Genomic DNA, 21,628 nt, shown 5'->3' on the forward strand with positions numbered 1-21,628 from the left:
TTTTTTTCCTTTGAGGAACTTTGTCAGATTTAGCTCACTGGTGATAACTTTGTTCGCAAAGCATAGCATGCATTTGCATGCATGTTACACGGAGCATTTATCTTGGCAGTGAATCACATAACAGAAATAACTTAAACGTTAGAAGTAGAAAAACAAACTGCTATCTCTTAGTACAGAACAAGTTTGTGACAGTACCGTGAGAGTTCAAAAGGCAGAGTGATCTCTAGTGGGGATCCCTTAAATTTATGCTTAGTCCCCAGTGCAAACTGAGCAGCCTGGCCATTTGCAGAAACCTTAAAGATCTTCAAGTCCTTTGAGTCCAGTGTCTAGAAAGAAGGATCGAAAGTGATAGAGAGAAAGATAAGATATAAATAAAACTATACCTAAATATGTTAGAAAAATAGATATAATAACACAAACTGTCCATTTACGGTCTATGGTTTACGGTTGCAAACTTCATGTTTAAATAGGCGTGACTTTTGATATTTAATAGTAGGTATTTTATGGTTGATGACCATCGTATTATTATTACTTGATGTCACATCTTGTCAAAACAATTAATGGCAATCCATGTTTGGTATATTTGTTTTCACTTCACACCTCTGAAATGCAAACTGCATAGCAGTTATGCAAGCTTAGATTTATCTGAACTCTTCTGACAAGATGCACCTGTACAACAAGCTCAGGTAAAAGTCCATCAATGTGATCAAAGTTCAGGTCAAGTGCAGTAAACCAGGTACACAGTACGTAACTAATAAACCTCATTAATGATGAGATACATTTTACATTATTGACAATATGACAAGCAAAGCATACGCACATGCATTTGCAAACGCTGATGGTTGAATAAATGTATCAAATTTATAAACAACACACTTTGAATGCGATTACATGTCATCAGGTTACACTGCGGATATAATTAATGTATCAAGTTCAAGTAAATATGTAACCCAGTCCTGCTGAAACTACTGTTACTGTAAGACGAGCATATTTTACATGCATCGATAAATAAATTGTTTTTATAATTAAATAGTATTAGCTTGTAGTAGTGATCTTTTTCAAGAAACAATCCATGAACTAAAGCAATAATAACGATGTAAAAGCATACACAAGCACACTGCATCTTATGCACACATAGGTGTGTATGTGAGGTGTAGTGATAAGTCAAGCAAACAAAATGACAGCTTTGATGAACCAAATGAAAACTGTACCAGAGAAGAGAATTTATCCTCCAGAACTTCCACAGTCAGGGCGACTTTTCCTTTGAGCACGTGCCTGTCAAAGTCAACATGGTAAATGAGATTTAAGTGCTTGGTAGCGCACTTGGAGAGAGAGGAGAAAGAACTGGGGTCTGACACTGGAGTCATGGTTGAGACAGAGAACACCCCGCTCGCGCTGCGAACGGATTTTAACCCACACACAGTCACGTGACACCGGCCGTGTGAACGGCATCATGGGAGTTGTAGTTTATTTACTTCTCAGCGACAACCATGGCGAGAACGATGAACTACTGTCCTCTAGTGGCTGAGGGTGTTCATACAACTCAAATGTGACCCTGGACCACAAAACCAGTCATAAGTAGCACTAGCACGGGTATATTTGTAGCAATAGACAACAATACATTGTATGGGTCAAAATTATAGATTTTTCTTTTATGCCAAAAATCATTAGGATATTAAGTAAAGATCATGTTCCATTAAGATATTTTGTAAATTTCCTACCATAAATATATCAAAACGTAATGTTTTGATTAGTAATATGCATTGCTAAGAACTTGATTTTGACAACTTCAAAGGCAATTTTCTCTATATTTTTATATTTTATTTATTTGTATTATAATTTTTTTGCACCCTCAGATTCCAGATTTTCAAATGTTCCTGTATCTAGGCCAAATATCGTCCTATCATAACAAACCATACATCAATGGAAAACGTATTTATTCAACTTTCAGATGATGTATAAATCTCAATTTTAAAAAATTGACCCTCATGACTGGTTTTGTGGTTCATGGTCACAAATTAAAAAAAAAAAAAAAAGTTTGATGCCTGCCATTCCCGTTGAACCCATATGATGGATAAATTACGGCACGCAAATAATTTTTAACCATAAAAAGACATAAAAATACATACAATTTTGCTTAAGTTCTTCAGAGAGAGAGAGCGAGAGAGAGAGTCAAAAAAGAAAGAAAGAATCAAACTGACCATTGAGATTTTTGCACTGACATTATTGTAATGCACATAGGCTACTCTCATGATTGTAATAGAATACAGTAACGCGAAAATTAAATCATATCATATTTAAAGTACAACGTAGGCCTATTTATGCAATTTTCCCCCCGGCTTTAATTGCATGTTAATTTAATAAATATGTTTTATATAATTTTATTAAAAAAAATTGCTATATCATAATACCCCTTCTATTATTATTATTTCAACATGAATTGTAACTGTTAAAGATTGACAGTCAGTTCTTGTAAAGACGTTCACAGGCGCTTGCTGTAATGTCTTCACCCTCCACTAGATGGCGGAAAATGAACAGACATTTTAAATACAGGGTTATTACTGAGATCATAATTGTTTTCATATGCCTCTTAAAATGTCAAGTGTGTGAACATCTCAAGTGGACAGATTCAGGCCTATTCATGAATATCAGCCAGTCAGTTATTACATTAACAACATTTGAATTTAAAGAAGAGGTTTAAGAGACTGGTCAATTGTGAGTGTGTGAGTGTGTCTGTGTGTGTGTGTGTGTGTGTAGGTAGGATCCGGCTTCCTGTCAGTGGATATCCCTCCAGGAAATCGGAAGATGGTTCCACCCCCCTGTGGAGCCCCATGCCACTCATTTACTAAGAGAGAGATTTATTTGTAGTAGCTACAGAAATAGATATAGGCCTACGTTTTATTATTTGAGAGGCATTTTATATGTTAATATCACTTGTTTATTTGCACTGCTGTTACTTGTATTTGCATTGCACATGTCATATGATATGGCATATTTGATATGCCAATAAAGCATACTTGACAAGTATTTATTATTTATTCAGTCATTTACTCATTTATTCAATTATATATTTAATTATTATGTTTTTACAATTGTTTAAATGTGTATATTTGTGGGGAAATAACATATTTTCAAAGCACTTTTAACAAGGCTGGCAAGGCAAGTAACCCATTTACCGTTCTGAACCCGCAATCATATTCTCAGTACAAATATAAGTATACAAGTATACATTTTTTAAAAATTACAACACATTTTTCTGTCTAACAGAATGTTTAAAATCCTTTAAAAATTTACAAAATTCACCATTTCAAAAGGAAAATCCACCAATTTCACAGAATGACCTATTTATTCTCTTTAAGATTTTTTTCCACATTTTTTTGTCCTCCCTGATTTAGTAAAGTTATGAGGACATTTTCAAGCAACTTGATCCCCAAACGTCAGAATCAGACACACACACATACACACGCACTCACACACACATATACAAAATGTGTGTAGAGGAAGGAACACGGCTCCTCCCGGCGGGCCCCGGATAGGAAGAGGGTGACGTCAGTGCGCTCCGCTCGCAGCAGATTCAGATTACAGTATACTGCGTGCGCGTGTGCGCGTGTGTGCTTGTGTTCTTGAACGTCGGATGGTGGCTGGAGGAGGAAAAGCGTGTTTACACAGACGGGCCGAGCGCTTGGGGAATAGCGCACGGCGAGAGGAAGTGAGCCGGCTCGCTGTCTGCCTGCACCAACTTCCTGCTCAGAGAGAGAGAGAGAAAGAGAGAGAGAAAACAGTCGGGATCCCATTACAGTTCGACTGAGAGCTGCCGAGACGGCCGACAGCATGGAAAAACAGCGCATTATACGGAATTATTCTTAATAAAGCGAAAAAGGACCCCAAAAAACCTGACCATTACGCACAGGTATGTGAATAATCCATCCATGCTATTCGAACGTTTTATGCATGTTTCTAAATGTGTAATTGCTTAATAATAACACTGAAAGGAAGAAACCTTCCAAAGTACACGACTGAAACTTGATATCCCCAAAAAAAGAATGAACGTATACAAACGACGGAGCTGTTTGAAATGTTCAGAAGTGATGTTTGAGACTTAAATGTGTACAGTTATAAAGTAATTAGTGTTTAAACACGAATAGATCTCTTTTTAGCAATAACAGACACAGAAGACAATTCAAGTGTCCACCGTTCCCGTTACTTACGCGCAATATACGCACCGTTTACGCACGGCTGAGGAAAGTTTGTATACCTGTTGAGCTCACGATTTCGTGACGTATATTTCAAAGATTTTGTTGGTTGTACATTCAAAAGCAGGGCTGCTGGAAAAGACTGAAATTTGGCTCCTGGCGCTTTAAACGCACTAGTAGAGTTTCTGGTTTGTCTGGAAACAGCAGCAGACTAATTGCCATGCGCTTCCGGATTGAAACTGGCAGCAGACAGCATCTTGAAAATGAGTCATTGGGGCAAACAAAGAAACTTCAGTTCAGCCTAGAGCTGATGTTACTCCTGTACGATGCTGGGGGTTATTTAAAATGATTGGAGGAGATCAATGTTTGTGAGCCCAAAATGTGTTTGGAGTTTCCTCAGATCTAACCCAAGATGTCCCCAAGTTCACCACAAGTGTCCTAGCATAGCAACCAGGTGTAGTTTGTCAAGTTCATGTTCAACTCTGACAACAATAGTCTTCATTTTAAACTACTGTATTCTAATTTAGAATGAATGTTTTGCTTTTAAAGCATGATTGTGCCATCTTTCTTTAAATCTAATGCCACTTTGGATGCCATTTCCTTCTGTTTTGAAGTTTTGGATACACTGCATGTAAAGTCTACAGTCACGTTCCTTCTATCTACTTCCTGTATGGTTAGATGGGTTGGATACATGTGCAATTATGCCGGTTTTGGCATCTTACATAGACATTATTTCAAACACAAGACATTTAAAAAGCTCAGTGGTAAAACAAATAAACAATCAAATGTGAGTAGTAGGATTATTATTTGCCATTTCAGTATTTTGTAGCCTTAATATTACTGTATTTGCCCTGAAATGGGTTAAAAGAGGAACCATCATTTTGATCAAACAGCCAGTTAGATTCAAACAGTTTAATGCAAAGAGTAAAATGCAGTGAAATCTAGTTTCATGTAATCAAGGAAAGCTTTCCAAGCCCTTTTTGACTATTATATCTATATTTTTGTGCCATAATATTTCTGTATTTTCCATGAAATTGCTTAAAAGAGGAACCATCATTTCAATAGAACAGCCAACCTGATAAATAAATAAAAAAAGTTTAATGCAAGCATTCCAAAATCTAGTTTAAAGTATAAGGAATGTTTCCTTTTTGATATTTTGCTACTAAAAGCTATGATATTTTAAAGTGTCTGCACTCTTTCTGAAGCCACTATATGGACACAGTCACGCCGCCAGACGTTCTCGGATCTGTCTGCGTAATTTCAAGAGCTGCAGCTCTCTCTGGAGAAATGTGGTCGTGGAGAGAAGTCCTTCACGGCTCTCTTTTCTCCCTCTCTTCAGCAGGAGCTCCCTGAATTTTCCACTGCAGTCTGTGTGTGCAGGAAGAGCGCACATTTAGTCATGGCGAAGTAATGTCTGCGCACACCAACTAATCTCATTATGAGTTTCCGCTGGCGCTACAGTGGAGGGGTTTGTGAGCGCGACAGCAAGTTTGGTGTTTAAAAGCTGTCTAGGGGCCATTCAAAACACTGGGCTTGGGGTTTTTGAGTTTCTGTCCCTGCGTGTCTGTTGCATGAGTCTTGAAGGGTGTGAGCGTGTCACTTTACGCTGGAGAGAGCCTGGAGTGCATCTTCTTACCTGAAAGATTCTCCTCTTTCCCTTTTTATATATACACGCACATGCACACGCAGTGTGTGAAACTTTAAAAATCAGCCTTATCAGGCAGTATATGTTGCCTGTTAAGCCACTGACAGACTGAGCTGTTGTCTACAGACATGTTCCTCCTGTCTACTTCCTGTATGGTTAGATGGGTTGGATAGATTTGATGGTGCGCATGAGTTTTCTTGGTGTTTTCCATTGGCATTTTTTGAAAACAAGCTCCAATAGAGTTTCTCACCTGTGGCAATCAGAGAAAAAAAAGTTCAGCTGTACACTGAAAATTTTTAGTAGTACATTTTGACCGTATAAAATTAAGTAAAATCTACTTTGTAAAATAATATTAAATACGTATATCTAAAATTCATATATATCTGCAACTTGTAATTGTAGTTGTATTTAAAATAGTAAAACTAAATAACATCTAAATTAAATAATGAATATACATGAACAATGATCATTTTTTGGAAACTAACTACAACTAGCTAAATTTTTGGTACACAAAACACAATTATGGTGGGTAATTTTTGAGCAGTAGAAAATTAACTCGAAACGCAAAACAAGAATATAACAGGAAAATTAACAAAAGTGCAAATAAAACTGGCAAATAGTGCAAAAACATGACCTTAATTATTCATTCCCCAATGCAATATGGGAACAGTGCATTGTAAATGTAGGTAGTTTTATTAAATGTTATACTTTTTAAAATCTATTGCAAAGTTTTCTACTTTGAAACTAATATGAGACACCGTTATAGATAAATCAAAGAAGCAAATAAGTATTTGAGTAGATTTTAAAGTTCAGATAATTTATTGGAGAAAATAATCAATATTTTCCGCTGTATTTACTTCACAACAAATTTGTTCAGTGTATTTTCTACAAAGTAAACTCAGAAATTGAGAGTTTTTCTGAGGCAAATAGACATTTAAAGTGCTAAAACAGTTAATTTTCTTACTGATGCTTAGGCTTAGATGGCATCTGTAGACTTTTTTCACATTTCCTTCACTATTTGGGGGAAAAACATGGTTAAACAGAAATAAAGAGTACTACTCTTATTGTTAAAATATTTAATAAACAAACATGATTGATTGACAAGCGGATGTTGAGAGACAGAATCCCCATGGACCTACTGATGCCATCTAACTGTAAAAACTGTGAAATAAACTTCACTTATTTCATCCCAAATTTCATGCAGTGTGTTAAAACATCTTTAAACCCAATGACCATGAAGCTGATGCATGCCAGACAACGGCAGAAGAACAGAGCCAATGCAGCGCTATGTTCGAGTGTGTCTTTTTGTTTAGCGCACACTGTCTTTTATTTATTTGTGTGTCTTAGAAAATCCTGGCTAAGGGTTCAGACTTGGCTTCTGCACAGTTTATGTCATTGCTCATATTGAAAGATTAAAAAAAGAGACTTTGCATGTGCAGTTTTTTTTCCAATTTTTCCCCTCTTGCGATAATCTAACAATGACTTTTACAGCCACGTTCCGTGCAGAAACCTCTCCAAACTGCCAAGAGCTTTTGAAATCAGCTCGCTCTGTTTATTCCCTTTGATTAGGGCAGTAAATCTGGGTATCAGTGAGTCCGTTGATCATTGTGTCACACAAAGCATGTCTGTCTTTAGATGTCCATATGGGCGAGAGGTTTGTGCCAGCATGAAAAGAGAAGAGGAAGCCTCCCATTTGTGCCTTGTGTCCGTGTGGTCCCCGTGTTCCCGTGTTTGCTCCCCGCAGCAGGAATTCCTACCTTTCAGTTCAGGTTCGGCATTCCCAGGAAGACGCCCTTCAAAGGAGAATTGGAGGAAGTCCTGATATAGACAGTTTTACGGTCGTTTAACGCAGATGCTCCGCTCAGAGGATGCTGGAGCAGGAAATGGTTTTATTTCACTTCTTTGGGGGTTTGGAAACAAATAAATGGGTATGTGGCGTACGGCGAGCTTTCATGTTCTGCCCAAGAGTTAAGTATGAGATGTGACTGTAAATTGCTACATGAGTATGTATAATGAGATCTGTGTCACATATGTAGAAGAGTATTCAATGAGCATGTGTGTGTGTGTGAGAAAGCACATAATACTTCCTGATAAATATCTGTAGCCTGTATTGGCAGCATTTTCTGAGCACTTCCTCCTTTGTCACCACAGGTTTGGCCGAATCTTGCTGTTTGTGTCTCTTTACACTCCCTCTGGCTGATATTCCAACCAAAAGCATCTGAAAAGACAAAAATTAAAGTCGTGCACACCAAATTATGAAGCAGAAAGTCAACATGAAATCAAAATCTTAATACATGTTCCAGGATTTCAGGAATTATCCACTGATTGTTATTCCAAAGTGAAAAAAAATTACTTGTTTGAGTATTCAAAGAGCATGTGTGTGTGTGTGAGAAAGCACATAATACTTCCTGATAAATATCTGTAGCCTGTATTGGCAGCATTTTCTGAGCACTTCCTCCTTTGTCACCACAGGTTTGGCCGAATCTGTGTCTCTTTACACTCCCTCTGGCTGATATTCCAACCAAAAGCATCTGAAAAGACAAAAATTAAAGTCGTGCACACCAAATTATGAAGCAGAAAGTCAACATGAAATCAAAATCTTAATACATGTTCCAGGATTTCAGGAATTATCCACTGATTGTTATTCCAAAGTGAAAAAAAATTACTTGTTTTCTTAAAATATTTACAAATTTTCCAACCATTTTTCACAATTCAGTTGATTTCTGATGGATACTTAAGTGTTTTATGTACAAATGTTACATTACTACATTAAAATGTAATAAAATTTTTATTTTCGTATTTTCTTAAAACATTTACTCATTTTGCAAACGTTTTTCACAACATTGATTCCCGGTGAATAAAATCAAAAGTTTTATTCAGAAATGTCTATTCATCAAAATGTAATAAACTTTTACTTTTCTAATTTTCTTAAAATATTTACTAATTTTCCAACCATTTTTCACAATTAAATTGCCTCCTGAAGGATAAAATCAAGTGTTTTATTTAAACATTTTTATTTTCGTATTTTCTTAAAACATTTACTCATTTTGCAAACGTTTTTCACAACATTGATTCCCGGTGAATAAAATCAAAAGTTTTATTCAGAAATGTCTATTCATCAAAATGTAATAAACTTTTACTTTTCTAATTTTCTTAAAATATTTACTAATTTTCCAACCATTTTTCTCAATTAAATTGCCTCCTGAAGGATAAAATCAAGTGTTTTATTTAAATATGTCACATTACCAAATCAAAACGAAAAACAAACAAAAAAACTTTACTAAATTTTACTATTAAAACTTTAGTTTTATTATTTTCTTACAATATTTACAAATTTTTCATGATCCAGTTGATTCCCAATGGATAAAACCAAGTGTTTTATTAGAAAATACATCACTTTACTATATCAAAAAATATAATAACTTTTCTTTTTTTCTTTTTAAATATTTTTTATATTATATTATATTATATTTACTCATTTTGCAACCATTTTTCATAATCTTACTGATTCCCAATGATATTATTTGGAAATACATCACATTACAGAAGCATAATGTGTCACGAACACCATTTCATGTTGACTTCATTAGGTTTGATTTTAGCCTGTCCTGTTAGAGTTTGGGGTCGTTTGCTCCTATCGGCTCATTATTTGATCAATCCCTTGATGACTTCCAGAGCCGGCAGTTTGATGAGCGAAAACCAGGGTGAAAGTTTATGTTTGTGTCTTTGTCAAAAATATGACAAAAACTTTCCCAAAATAAGGCCGTCTGCAACCAGGGAGTTCCACTTGGCCAATAAAACATGCTCCGTGTCAGAGCTATCCACACGTGTGAGTCATCCAAACTTGTTTCTCCATCTACCACTCCGTCTCGTTCGTTCCCTCCATCCGTCTCGGGAGAGTGTTGGCTCAGACAGCAGGAAGGCTGCAGTAAACGCCAGCCCGCCCTGTTTGACTGACTTACAGCTACCAAAGGGCATGATGTAACGCTAGTTAAAACTGAGGAGTGTGTTCAAACACACACACACATTTGACAGCTATGAATACGAGTCAAACTGGTTTCCTCATGTCTATTGAACGCCTCTCAGACCTCAACCTGAGGTCCTTTACTGTTCCTCCACCCAGGGCTTCCTGGTGTCCTGCATCCCAACACTCAACACCATCCCCTCAACTTCAATTTGTTTATACACCAGTTATCCATTGAAAATAAGCAGAAACTCTGTGCTACAACATATTAAGTATATGCATGTTTCTTAAAGGGATAGTTTACCTAAAAATGAAAAGTCTGTAGTCGTTCATGAGCCATCATGATGTTCCAAAAAAGCCGCTTCATTTTCTCTGTTCTGAAACGTTCTGAGAAATTTTGAACAATGTTCATGCTGCTCTTTTTCATACAATGAAAACATGCACATATTGAAACGTGTGCTTTTATGTGATCTTAGAAGACTTGATAGTGCACAAATCATATTGGATTACTTTTATGATAATTTTATGGTGCTTTATTTATTTGTTTGTTTGTAAGCAACTGGTCTATTTTTATTTATTTGTTTGTTTATGTTCTAATCTAAAGTGATTTCATGATTTTTCATAATTAAAAAATAGATAATTAAGTTATGAAACATATTTTAATTATTTATATTTAAATGAAAGAGTAGCAAGTAGCAAGTGTACTGAAAATACTTATTTCTAATTTTATATTTACATTTATTTATGTTAGTTCTTTTTTCATTGTTGTACGTTCCTAATTGTATATTGCATTTCATTTTCAGCTTGTTATTTTAACTTGTAACAGGTTAACTTGCCTGTTGTTTGAAAAGTAAAACGTTAGACTTGTTACCATAAAAAGCTCAATAAAACAATGAAAATGTTGCATCCCCTGGTCAAAGTGTACATGTTTTGTAAAGTATATATAATTTTTATATTTCCTAAACTTTAACCAGGGATGTAGATGAAGAGGTTATGAGAGTACACTAAAGGTAAGCATGTGGCTAAAGGGCATGACGACAGCGGTCACAGGAAGTGGCCCAAGCAAGATTTAAACTTCCTGTACTGTTGGGCTTTTAACATTGAACCACTGCACCTTCCTGTTGGGAGTCGATCCCAGACCACATGGATGAAAAAACTCACTCCTGTTCATTAGAAAATCCTTATCTTACACCCAATGGATCCAGACTGAGTGCAGCTTTGTTGTCTAAATCTAAGTGTGCTGAAAATAATTAATTTGTCTTTTTTTGTCAGTTTTTTTAATGTCTTGTGCAGGACAGTTTAGCATCACTCAAATCATGTTGTCCAAACTATATAAATGTTACAATGAAAGGCTCTGCTTATGTCTAAGGTTTCTTGAAGGAATGTGAGCAGATATCATTGTGCACATCCTGTTTCGTGAGATCGCAGCTTCCTGTCTGTATCCAACCACAGCGCCAGAATATAAAGAGCACTTTTAACCATTTTGTGCTCTGAAACCCATTCACAAAAACTGGACGATCTATCAGTCTTTATCTTCAACATGGGCGGCCATGGTGTATAAAGATTAAGTATGTGTGTCTGTGCATGTTGGACTAATTTTGGCAGTATTAAAGTCTGATAATAACGGTTTGGGTGATGTTCAAGGATTATGCAGCAGATCAGTTTTAAAGGGAAGTGTTTGACTTCATGTTTTTATTACTGTTATTCTGGATCAGCCGGTATTTTGATCAAATGGAACGCCGATATAGCAACACTATCGTTTAAAAATTTGGTGTTTTTTAATGTAAAAATTTTTATTTCTTTAAAGAGCAAAACTAAATGATCCCAAATCTTTGAACTGTATTGGCGTTTTGAACTGAATTTTCATTTTTGAGTGACCTATACCTTTAAGAATTCCCTTTCTGTTTGTTGTAGGTTTTGGCTCTAGTTTTGGGACATTTGAACTATTTTGTGCCCCCATAATCCTACTTATCTCTACCTGGTCACCCTAATCTGTTCCTAAACAGGATTTTGTGAATAAACTCCATGTTTACCGTTAGTAATCTCTGTTCACCAGTAGGTGTATTTGCTTGCCTTTGAGAGGACACCTCTGTCCCAGAGAGTTCAGCAGCACGGTCGGTGCTGGAACATGTTGCTTATTTGCAATTAATTCCCGTGTCAGTCTTTCTGGCTGATAGCTCTTTGTTGTTTATGAGCCTGTGCGTTAATGTACAACAGAACAGGAAATGCTTGCAGAGTTTGTGGGAGGGCACTCAGGAATGACGTTTTTTGTTCATGCGAGAGATGAAGAGTGCAGAGGGAAAAGGGGAAATTAAAGGAAGATGATGAATTCAGGAGCATTCTTTAATGTGGCCGCGTTTGTACGGCTGATGCTCTGGCCTCTCCCTTTTCACCACTTCCTGTTCAAAACCTGCAAGAATATTGTTAAAGGAAGTTTTTTTATTTTACGAATGCAGTAAAGCTGGGAAGGATGTCTGATTATCAGATCAATTGAAACAACGCGCCGGTCCACGCTTATTCACAGACATATACTAAATTTGGCTTTGGGGTACCACAGCATTTTCCTTCAGATCCTTAATCCTTGTTAGGGTCATGAAACGTGTCCTTAAGCCACCTTTTCTTTCCCAATAAACACACAATGCATGCAGACAGAGTGTAAATTTGGCTAATTTGAATTAGATTGAAACTCTTTGGAAATTACGCCACACTCTCACCTCGGTTACAACGATATACACATTTTAAATCAGAACAAGAAGCAACAGCTTTGTTACAAAACAGCAACAGTCTTAAAAATAAAGTTTCTATATTAGCATTCCATGAAGAACCTTTTAAATCTATCGAATCTTTCCTTAAAAGTTCTCAAAAGAACCATTTTTTCTTAGTGTGTAGAGCATGTGTTAATCAAAAGTAATTTTTTAAGAACCTTGCGCATTGGAAAGGTTCCATGGATGTTAAAGGTTCTTCATGGAACTATTGATGCCAATAAAGAACCTTTTTCTTTTTTTGTAAGAGTGTACAGTGTGAACTGTAGAGTCTGACTTATGAACAAATGACTCTAACTGATTCCTTGGAATGAATCCATCAAAAATACTCACAAACAATCTCAAACTCACAATCTGAATTGGTCTAATGACCCCACACTCTTAAAGATAAAGGTTACAAAAATGGGTTTTCCACATCGAAAAAGAAGAACCATTTTTGGTTCCGAACTTTTCAGTGAACAGATCTTTAAAAAAAACATTTAACTAGGTTCTAATTAGGTTCTGGAAAAGAATATCAGCCCGATTATGATTATTAAAATGTAAACTGTTAATGTTTATAATTTTACCTCTCTTGTCTGACAGATATGGAGAGTGCTATCACGCTGTGGCAGTTTCTGCTGCAGCTACTGCTGGACCAGAGCCATAAGCACCTGATTTGCTGGACATCCAACGATGGCGAGTTCAAGCTACTCAAATCGGAAGAAGTCGCCAAACTCTGGGGCCTGCGCAAGAACAAGACCAACATGAACTACGACAAACTTAGCCGAGCACTACGCTACTACTATGACAAGGTTACACCCGCTCGTATTAGATAAATGCAACAATTTTACGAGGTGGCGATTTTGTAGTGAATTTATACGATGTGATTTGTATGGAAAATTTTACACCCCTACAACCAACCGTCAATGGGGCATTAGCAGATTGTACTAAAAAACGTATGACCAAGATTGTACAAATTCGTACGAATTAGTCACCAATTCAGGTAAAATTGTTACGAATTGCCATTTGAGTGTATTGTAATCCTTTTTCTTTTGCAGAACATCATAAAGAAGGTGATTGGCCAGAAGTTTGTATACAAGTTCGTCTCATTCCCTGATATTCTGAAGATGGATCCCCAAGCGGTGGAGCTCGGTCGGGACGGGGGTCACGTCGCAGGGGGCATCATGTTGCAGGAGGTGGAGTCAGATTGTGGCGAGGGGGAGGAGTCTCCAAAGCTGTCGCTGTCATCGCTGAGAAGCCCCACCTGCAGGAACGAGTATCTCCACTCTGGTCTGTACTCGTCCTTTACAGTCAGTTCCCTCCAAAGCCCGCCTCCACTGCTGCATCCAATCAAAATCGAGAAGCAGCGAGGGGGCGAAAGAGGGGAGGAGGGACAAACGGTGATTCGCTTTGTCACTAATCGATCGTGCTTGTGTGGATTTTTCTCCCACTTTCTCTCTTAAAGGGACAGGTCACCCAAAAATTTACTTTGTCATCGTTTACTTACACTCATGTCGTTCTAAACATGTATGACTTTTCATCCTTGTCCAGTGTTTGTGCTATTTCTCTCCGAACGTTTTACACATTTAAACTAGAGTTTCCAATATCTGTTAACCCCATTTGTCATCGCAGGTGTCTATAGGGGCTTTCGCACCGGAGGAACCTTTTCATAGTTCCTAGAACTATTGGCGAAAGTTCCCGCTTTTTGGCGTGTTCGCACTGCAAGAACTAGGAACCTATTTAGTTCTAGGAACTCCATTTGGGGGATCTAAATTAGCTATTATAATAGAGTAGGGTGTAAAACAGTTCTATAGGAACTATAATTGACGCAGTGTACACTGATTGGCCAAACGCACACAAAACACTGACTACCCGGCATTTTTAAAAAGCCATTTAAAAATATTTACTCCACGAACATGGAAAACCACGATAACGGTATTTACCTGTTGTCTGCGGCATTGTGTTCTTTACTTTTCTGAGTTCCTAGAACTATGCAGTGTGATAGTTTATTGTTGTGGCCATCACCAGTACTTTATTGTTGTTGTAACATTCGCTTGTTTTTTTTACTGTAAACAACGGGTCATGGAGTGTTGTCACCTTGTGGTCAAACTAATTAGTGTAAAAACAATACAAGGCGCATGTGCGAGCTGAGCATACAAAGTATGCACGGTTAGAAATATCAAAAAATTATACCCTAGCCTAGAGTAACTGAAGTATACTTTAGTAAAATACAAGTTAAGCTGCTCGAGTTCTCAAGGGGACGTTTTTCTGTCTTAATTATCAGCCTGTTCCTATAGACCTTAGTTAGGATAACGCCATATTTAATTTTTGACAGGAATGAAAATGAGGCTGTGAGGGATAGAAGTACAGTGCGTTCAATGGTTTTTACTGTTATTTAAGAGCATACTGACTGTCCAGCCGATGAAACTCCATAAACCCTTTTGAAAGTTGGCGAGAATTACGAATTCTAGGACTTTCATTGACTGTGTGCCATTGTAAAGACTGTAATGGTGTGTGCACACCAAAAGCAAATTTAATTATTCACGCGAGTAGGATTACATATAAAGTCAATGCAAAGACGTGAATTTGCGCCAGGCACCGTGAATTATGTGAATTGGGCAATGCGATTGCCACGAATGTGCAATGTATGCTTCAATCGCATCTTCTGCGCAAGTTGAAAAATTTCAAGATGCATTGTTGCGCAAGGCAATCAGCGAAGAGCTTATTGACAAGTCCAGTTTGACACAACCGGTTGTATCAGAAAATGGAGAAGAGCATTATGGGCTGATATTATTCAAACGATTGTGACAAAAAAACATCCCGTGAGTAAACGATGAGAATATTCGCTTCGTGTTTGGTGTGTACACACCATAAGTCTATCCATCACATCCCCATTTACATTCAATATTGCATCTAACGTGACTAAGTTCCATTGTATGACGTCAGAAAGTTTGAAATATAGTGCACAAGCCATATGGACTAATTTAATGGTGCCTTTTTGGAGCAGTGTTGCCAAGTCCGCGGTTTTCCCACGGAATTGGGCTGTGTTAACATTGTTGTCACGGGTTGTTTTTCATGTTTAAGCGACCCCAATAATGTGATATTTAGCCCCTAAAATGCGAAATTTACCAGGGGAACCCCATCAAAAAAAAAAAAAAATGCTATAGTACAATATAAATGCAATGTACTTTTATACATTTTTATGGCAGCGTATCATGTTGTTAGCTTAGCAAGAAGCAAATTTTGCACTAGTATTTAGTTGCTGCCTGTGTAGAGCTTTCGTATTAGGTTTCATTTCGTTGTAGGAAGCTTTCAGGTTTTGGAACTGAGCTATAAATGAACACAAAAACATCCTCTCCGGCACTGTTTATAAGTGTTCAACAGGTAACAAATAGACAGGACACACACCTATACTGGTAATACAGCTATTCTATGAGACGTTTTGGTCTTTACTGGGTGTGTAGGGAGAAATGCGTGGCAGGCAGACGGGTTTTTAAAAAGAGGTATAGTGAGACAGGAAGAGGAAAAAGACAGACGGAATAGCATAAGCGAGAAAAGAGAGACCTGTAAGTAAAGCCATATGTCCGTAATCTCACACACTACAGCATAGTGACACAGGACAGAGAAAAACTGAGCAAGAACGAGAAATTGATTTCACATGCTGCCCTATAGCCACAACCTGGTGATCCAAAGTCCATGACCCATGGGAAGCTACATGCTTGTGTGGATTTTTCTCCCACTTTCTCTCTTAAAGGGACAGGTCACCCAAAAATTTACTTTGTCATCGTTTACTTACACTCATGTCGTTCTAAACATGTATGACTTTTCATCCTTGTCCAGTGTTTGCGCTATTTCTCTCCGAACGTTTTACACATTTAAACTAGAGTTTCCAATATCTGTTAACCCCATTTGTCATCGCAGGTGTCTATAGGGGCTTTCGCACCGGAGGAACCTTTTCAATCAGCGAAGAGCTTATTGACAAGTCCAGTTTGACACAACCGGTTGTATCAGAAAATGGAGAAGAGCATTATGGGCTGATATTATTCAAACGATTGTGACAAAAAAAACATCCCGTGAGTAATCTAGAGTGATAACACGATGAGAATATTCGCTTCGTGTTTGGTGTGTACACACCATACGTCTATCCATCACATCCCCATTTACATTCAATATTGCATCTAACTTGACTAAGTTCCATTGTATGACGTCAGAAAGTTTGAAATATAGTGCACAAGCCGTATGGACTAATTTAATGGTGCCTTTTTGGAGCAGTGTTGCCAAGTCCGCGGTTTTCCCACGGAATTGGGCTGTGTTAACATTGTTGTCGCGGGTTGTTTTTCATGTTTAAGCGACCCCAATAATGTGATATTTAGCCCCTAAAATGCGAAATTTACCAGGGGAACCCCATCAAAAAAAAAAAAAAAACACTGACTACCCGGCATTTTTAAAAAGCCATTTAAAAATATTTACTCCACGAACATGGAAAACCACGATAACGGTATTTACCTGTTGTCTGCGGCATTGTGTTCTTTACTTTTCTGAGTTCCTAGAACTATGCAGTGTGATAGTTTATTGTTGTGGCCATCACCAGTACTTTTTTGTTGTTGTAACATTCGCTTGTTTTTTTTTACTGTAAACAACGGGTCATGGAGTGTTGTCACCTTGTGGTCAAACTAAGTAGTGTAAAAACAATACAAGGCGCATGTGCGAGCTGAGCATACAAAGTATGCACGGTTAGAAATATCAAAAAATTATACCCTATACTTTAGTAAAATACAAGTTAAGCTGCTCGAGTTCTCAAGGGGACGTTTTTCTGTCTTAATTATCAGCCTGTTCCTATAGACCTTAGTTAGGATAACGCCATATTTAATTTTTGACAGGAATGAAAATGAGGCTGTAAGGGATAGAAGTACAGTGCGTTCAATGGTTTTTACTGTTATTTAAGGTCACCTTCGGAAAATTTAAATTGGGACAATTGTCCACAAAAGACAAAGTTAAACAGATTTTGAATGACATGAGTTTGAGCACATGACAGAAGTTTAATTGGGGGTGAACTGTTGCTTTAAACATACTGAAACATCTACAACAGACAAAGTTATTTCATAACATGAGATTGAGCAAAATGCTCCATCCGCTTTTCAGCGAAGAGCTTATTGACAAGTCCAGTTTGACACAACCGGTTGTATCAGAAAATGGAGAAGAGCATTATGGGCTGATATTATTCAAACGATTGTGACAAAAAAACATCCCGTGAGTAAACGATGAGAATATTCGCTTCGTGTTTGGTGTGTACACACCATAAGTCTATCCATCACATCCCCATTTACATTCAATATTGCATCTAACGTGACTAAGTTCCATTGTATGACGTCAGAAAGTTTGAAATATAGTGCACAAGCCATATGGACTAATTTAATGGTGCCTTTTTGGAGCAGTGTTGCCAAGTCCGCGGTTTTCCCACGGAATTGGGCTGTGTTAACATTGTTGTCACGGGTTGTTTTTCATGTTTAAGCGACCCCAATAATGTGATATTTAGCCCCTAAAATGCGAAATTTACCAGGGGAACCCCATCAAAAAAAAAAAAAAAGGGTATTTTATCCCCCAGAACACAATTAGGCTAGTTTTGAGTAGCAATTAGGCGGGTTTTGTTGTGAAAACCTGGCAACCCTGTTTTGGAGTTTAACAGTCCCTGATCACCTTCGGAAAATTTAAATTGGGACAATTGTCCACAAAAGACAAAGTTAAACAGATTTTGAATGACATGAGTTTGAGCACATGACGGAAGTTTAATTGGGGGTGAACTGTTGCTTTAGACATACTGAAACATCTACAACAGACAGAAAGTTATTTCATAACATGAGATTGAGCAAAATGCTCCATCCGCTTGGACAGATAAAATAAGCGTCAGCTATGTCCAGAACCGTCGTCCTACTGCTTACAGGCATTGCATTTGTGCTAAATACCTTTGACGCTCCAAATTTGTCCTGTTCAGGTGAAAAAATCTGGGAAGATTTTTTTAAAGGGGTTCTCAGACTACTTGTGCATGACAGGCTTCACATACTATCGCCTGCAAACTGACGCAAAGACGTGTCTGGACATGCAGAGACTCACATTCTCTTTCCAAAGTTTCAAAAAGACACTGGGATTTTATGATCCATGACTTCAGTGACTAATACAAATAACATCAAAAAACAAAATAATGTTCCTGTCCCCCCCTTTCCCAATACCTCCCCCTACACCTCTCTCTCTCTTCAGACTCCCTCTGGTTTGCTGTTGACACCCAGTCCTCTCCTGTCCTCCATTCATTTCTGGAGCAGCCTGAGTCCCGTAGCCCCTCTCAGCCCAGCCAGGCTACAGGGCCACGGGTCACTCTTTCAGGTACACACAAAACATTCTCAAACCTATAAAAAGAGGAATCTGAATGTGAGGATGTGTATTTGTAGTGACATTTGAGTGTGTTTTAGAAACTGATTCGCTTGTCTGTTTTGGGAGCGTGTTTGTGTTTGGTGTCATGTTTCAGCTTTCATGTGAGCGAGAGGGGAAATCCTGTGGATACTTCCTGTTCTGGCCCGGGGGAGAGTGAGTGTGTAGGGAGGTGTGTGTGTGTGTGAGTGAGCGAACAAAAAAGACAGAACGCAAACTGTATATTTATGCTCATCTCTCTTTTTGAGGGGAGGGTCCAGTCTTTACTGTAAACATCGCTAGCCAGCAGGAAACCATTAAGGTAACCACAAGCGACTGCTTGGCTCCGCCTTTACAGGAATAGTGACAGTTCGTGATGTGGACTTTTACTACCGCACACACACACACACACACAGACGTACACTCTATCCCCCAGAACACAATTAGGCTAGTTTTGAGTAGCAATTAGGCGGGTTTTGTTGTGAAAACCTGGCAACCCTGTTTTGGAGTTTAACAGTCCCTGATCACCTTCGGAAAATTTAAATTGGGACAATTGTCCACAAAAGACAAAGTTAAACAGATTTTGAATGACATGAGTTTGAGCACATGACGGAAGTTTAATTGGGGGTGAACTGTTGCTTTAGACATACTGAAACATCTACAACAGACAGAAAGTTATTTCATAACATGAGATTGAGCAAAATGCTCCATCCGCTTGGACAGATAAAATAAGCGTCAGCTATGTCCAGAACCGTCGTCCTACTGCTTACAGGCATTGCATTTGTGCTAAATACCTTTGACGCTCCAAATTTGTCCTGTTCAGGTGAAAAAATCTGGGAAGATTTTTTTAAAGGGGTTCTCAGACTACTTGTGCATGACAGGCTTCACATACTATCGCCTGCAAACTGACGCAAAGACGTGTCTGGACATGCAGAGACTCACATTCTCTTTCCAAAGTTTCAAAAAGACACTGGGATTTTATGATCCATGACTTCAGTGACTAATACAAATAACATCAAAAAACAAAATAATGTTCCTGTCCCCCCCTTTCCCAATACCTCCCCCTACACCTCTCTCTCTCTTCAGACTCCCTCTGGTTTGCTGTTGACACCCAGTCCTCTCCTGTCCTCCATTCATTTCTGGAGCAGCCTGAGTCCCGTAGCCCCTCTCAGCCCAGCCAGGCTACAGGGCCACGGGTCACTCTTTCAGGTACACACAAAACATTCTCAAACCTATAAAACTATAAAAAGGAATGTGAGGATGTGTATTTGTAGTGACATTTGAGTGTGTTTTAGAAACTGATTCGCTTGTCTGTTTTGGTGTTTTGGGTGTGTTTGGTGTCATGTTTCAGCTTTCATGTGAGCGAGAGGGGAAATCCTGTGGATACTTCCTGTTCTGGCCCGGGGGAGAGTGAGTGTGTAGGGAGGTGTGTGTGTGTGTGAGTGAGCGAACAAAAAAGACAGAACGCAAACTGTATATTTATGCTCATCTCTCTTTTTGAGGGGAGGGTCCAGTCTTTACTGTAAACATCGCTAGCCAGCAGGAAACCATTAAGGTAACCACAAGCGACTGCTTGGCTCCGCCTTTACAGGAATAGTGACAGTTCGTGATGTGGACTTTTACTACCGCACACACACACACAGACGTACACTCACTCCCCCACTCTCACTTCCTCCCTGGGCGGCCGTAGTGGGAGATTTCTGGTTGGTCACATGATTGTCGTTCCTGCCGTTTTTTGGCTGCAGTGGAAAACTTTTGTGGCACATCTGGCTTTTTTTCTTTCACAGTGCAATTCTTCTTTGGGTTTTTTTTTTGTTGATTGTCTATACCTGTAAAACATATACCAGGAAAAATAGATGCTTTTGAGATGTTTTTGAGTCAATCCGGAAAATGGCTTTACTGGTGTGTGTGTGTGTGTGTGTGTGTGTGTGTATTAGGGTTTGGAAATAAGCTACAGATGTTTCCTCTTTGGATATGGGGGGAAAACAGCTTCCTGTTAAAAAAGGGAGGGGGTGATAACTGAAAAAGACTCTGTGTCTGTGTGTATAGTCAGCTCTCACATAACAGGAAGTTCCTCTCCTAGCGCTACCTTGATGGACTACAAGCGTGTTTGTTTTGTGAACCACAAAGACAGGGTGTTTAGTTTTTTCCTCATAGAGTTGTATTACGGAGATATTTACAGAAACTTAAGAAATGCCCAGGTATTCTTTCAAAAATCTATAGTAGTAAATTAAATGGCTTTTTTTTTCTTTGTTCTTTTTTGAAGCCCAATTTTAAGTACACTTTATGGTGGCATTTGTTGTACTGAATTCAATTTATGGTATTTTTAGAAATGAAAGAAGGTAAATAATTTAACCATTTAATAAAACATTCATTTCTGTATTGCAGGAATAAGATTTCTGGGGAAAATGTCGTCACAATACCAAAATCAGTCCTACAGGCTTATTTATGTATTTGTTTGTATCTTTATTAGGTTAAAATAAAATAAACATTTAAACATAATATAATAATTAAAATAACAATACTGCTACTAATAGTAATAATAGCACATATAAGGACACATGTCCATTTCACCTGAAAACCAGAAATAACAAACTAAATAAATAAATATATAAACAAACGTATAAATAAATAAATAGTAAAAATAATAATAATAATAATAATAAATGAAATGCAGGTAGTA

At 37.9% G+C, this 21,628-nt stretch overlaps 2 protein-coding genes across 2 annotated transcripts in view; one reads left to right on the top strand and one right to left on the bottom strand.

Moving 5' to 3' along the window:
• Positions 1 to 1,430, bottom strand: part of lta4h (leukotriene A4 hydrolase) — an 11,859-nt gene extending 10,429 nt beyond the window's left edge. The window contains exons 1-2 of the mRNA XM_016270407.1: positions 1,212 to 1,430; positions 196 to 326 (exon numbers count right to left, since the gene is read on the bottom strand). Coding sequence (XP_016125893.1) covers positions 196 to 326; positions 1,212 to 1,367 — 287 coding nt within the window. The 5' untranslated portion in view covers positions 1,368 to 1,430. The remainder of the gene's footprint in view (positions 1 to 195; positions 327 to 1,211) is intronic.
• A 2,112-nt stretch (positions 1,431 to 3,542) lies between these two features.
• Positions 3,543 to 21,628, top strand: part of LOC107584046 (ETS domain-containing protein Elk-3-like) — a 23,477-nt gene continuing 5,391 nt past the window's right edge. The window contains exons 1-7 of the mRNA XM_016270449.1: positions 3,543 to 3,910; positions 13,147 to 13,355; positions 13,602 to 13,969; positions 16,475 to 16,544; positions 18,536 to 18,668; positions 18,799 to 18,921; positions 20,032 to 20,154. Coding sequence (XP_016125935.1) covers positions 13,149 to 13,355; positions 13,602 to 13,969; positions 16,475 to 16,544; positions 18,536 to 18,668; positions 18,799 to 18,921; positions 20,032 to 20,154 — 1,024 coding nt within the window. The 5' untranslated portion in view covers positions 3,543 to 3,910; positions 13,147 to 13,148. The remainder of the gene's footprint in view (positions 3,911 to 13,146; positions 13,356 to 13,601; positions 13,970 to 16,474; positions 16,545 to 18,535; positions 18,669 to 18,798; positions 18,922 to 20,031; positions 20,155 to 21,628) is intronic.

This window comes from Sinocyclocheilus grahami, unplaced genomic scaffold, assembly GCF_001515645.1.
Source record: "Sinocyclocheilus grahami isolate Dianchi unplaced genomic scaffold, SAMN03320097.WGS_v1.1 scaffold56.1, whole genome shotgun sequence".
NCBI classification, from domain to species: domain Eukaryota; kingdom Metazoa; phylum Chordata; class Actinopteri; order Cypriniformes; family Cyprinidae; genus Sinocyclocheilus; species Sinocyclocheilus grahami.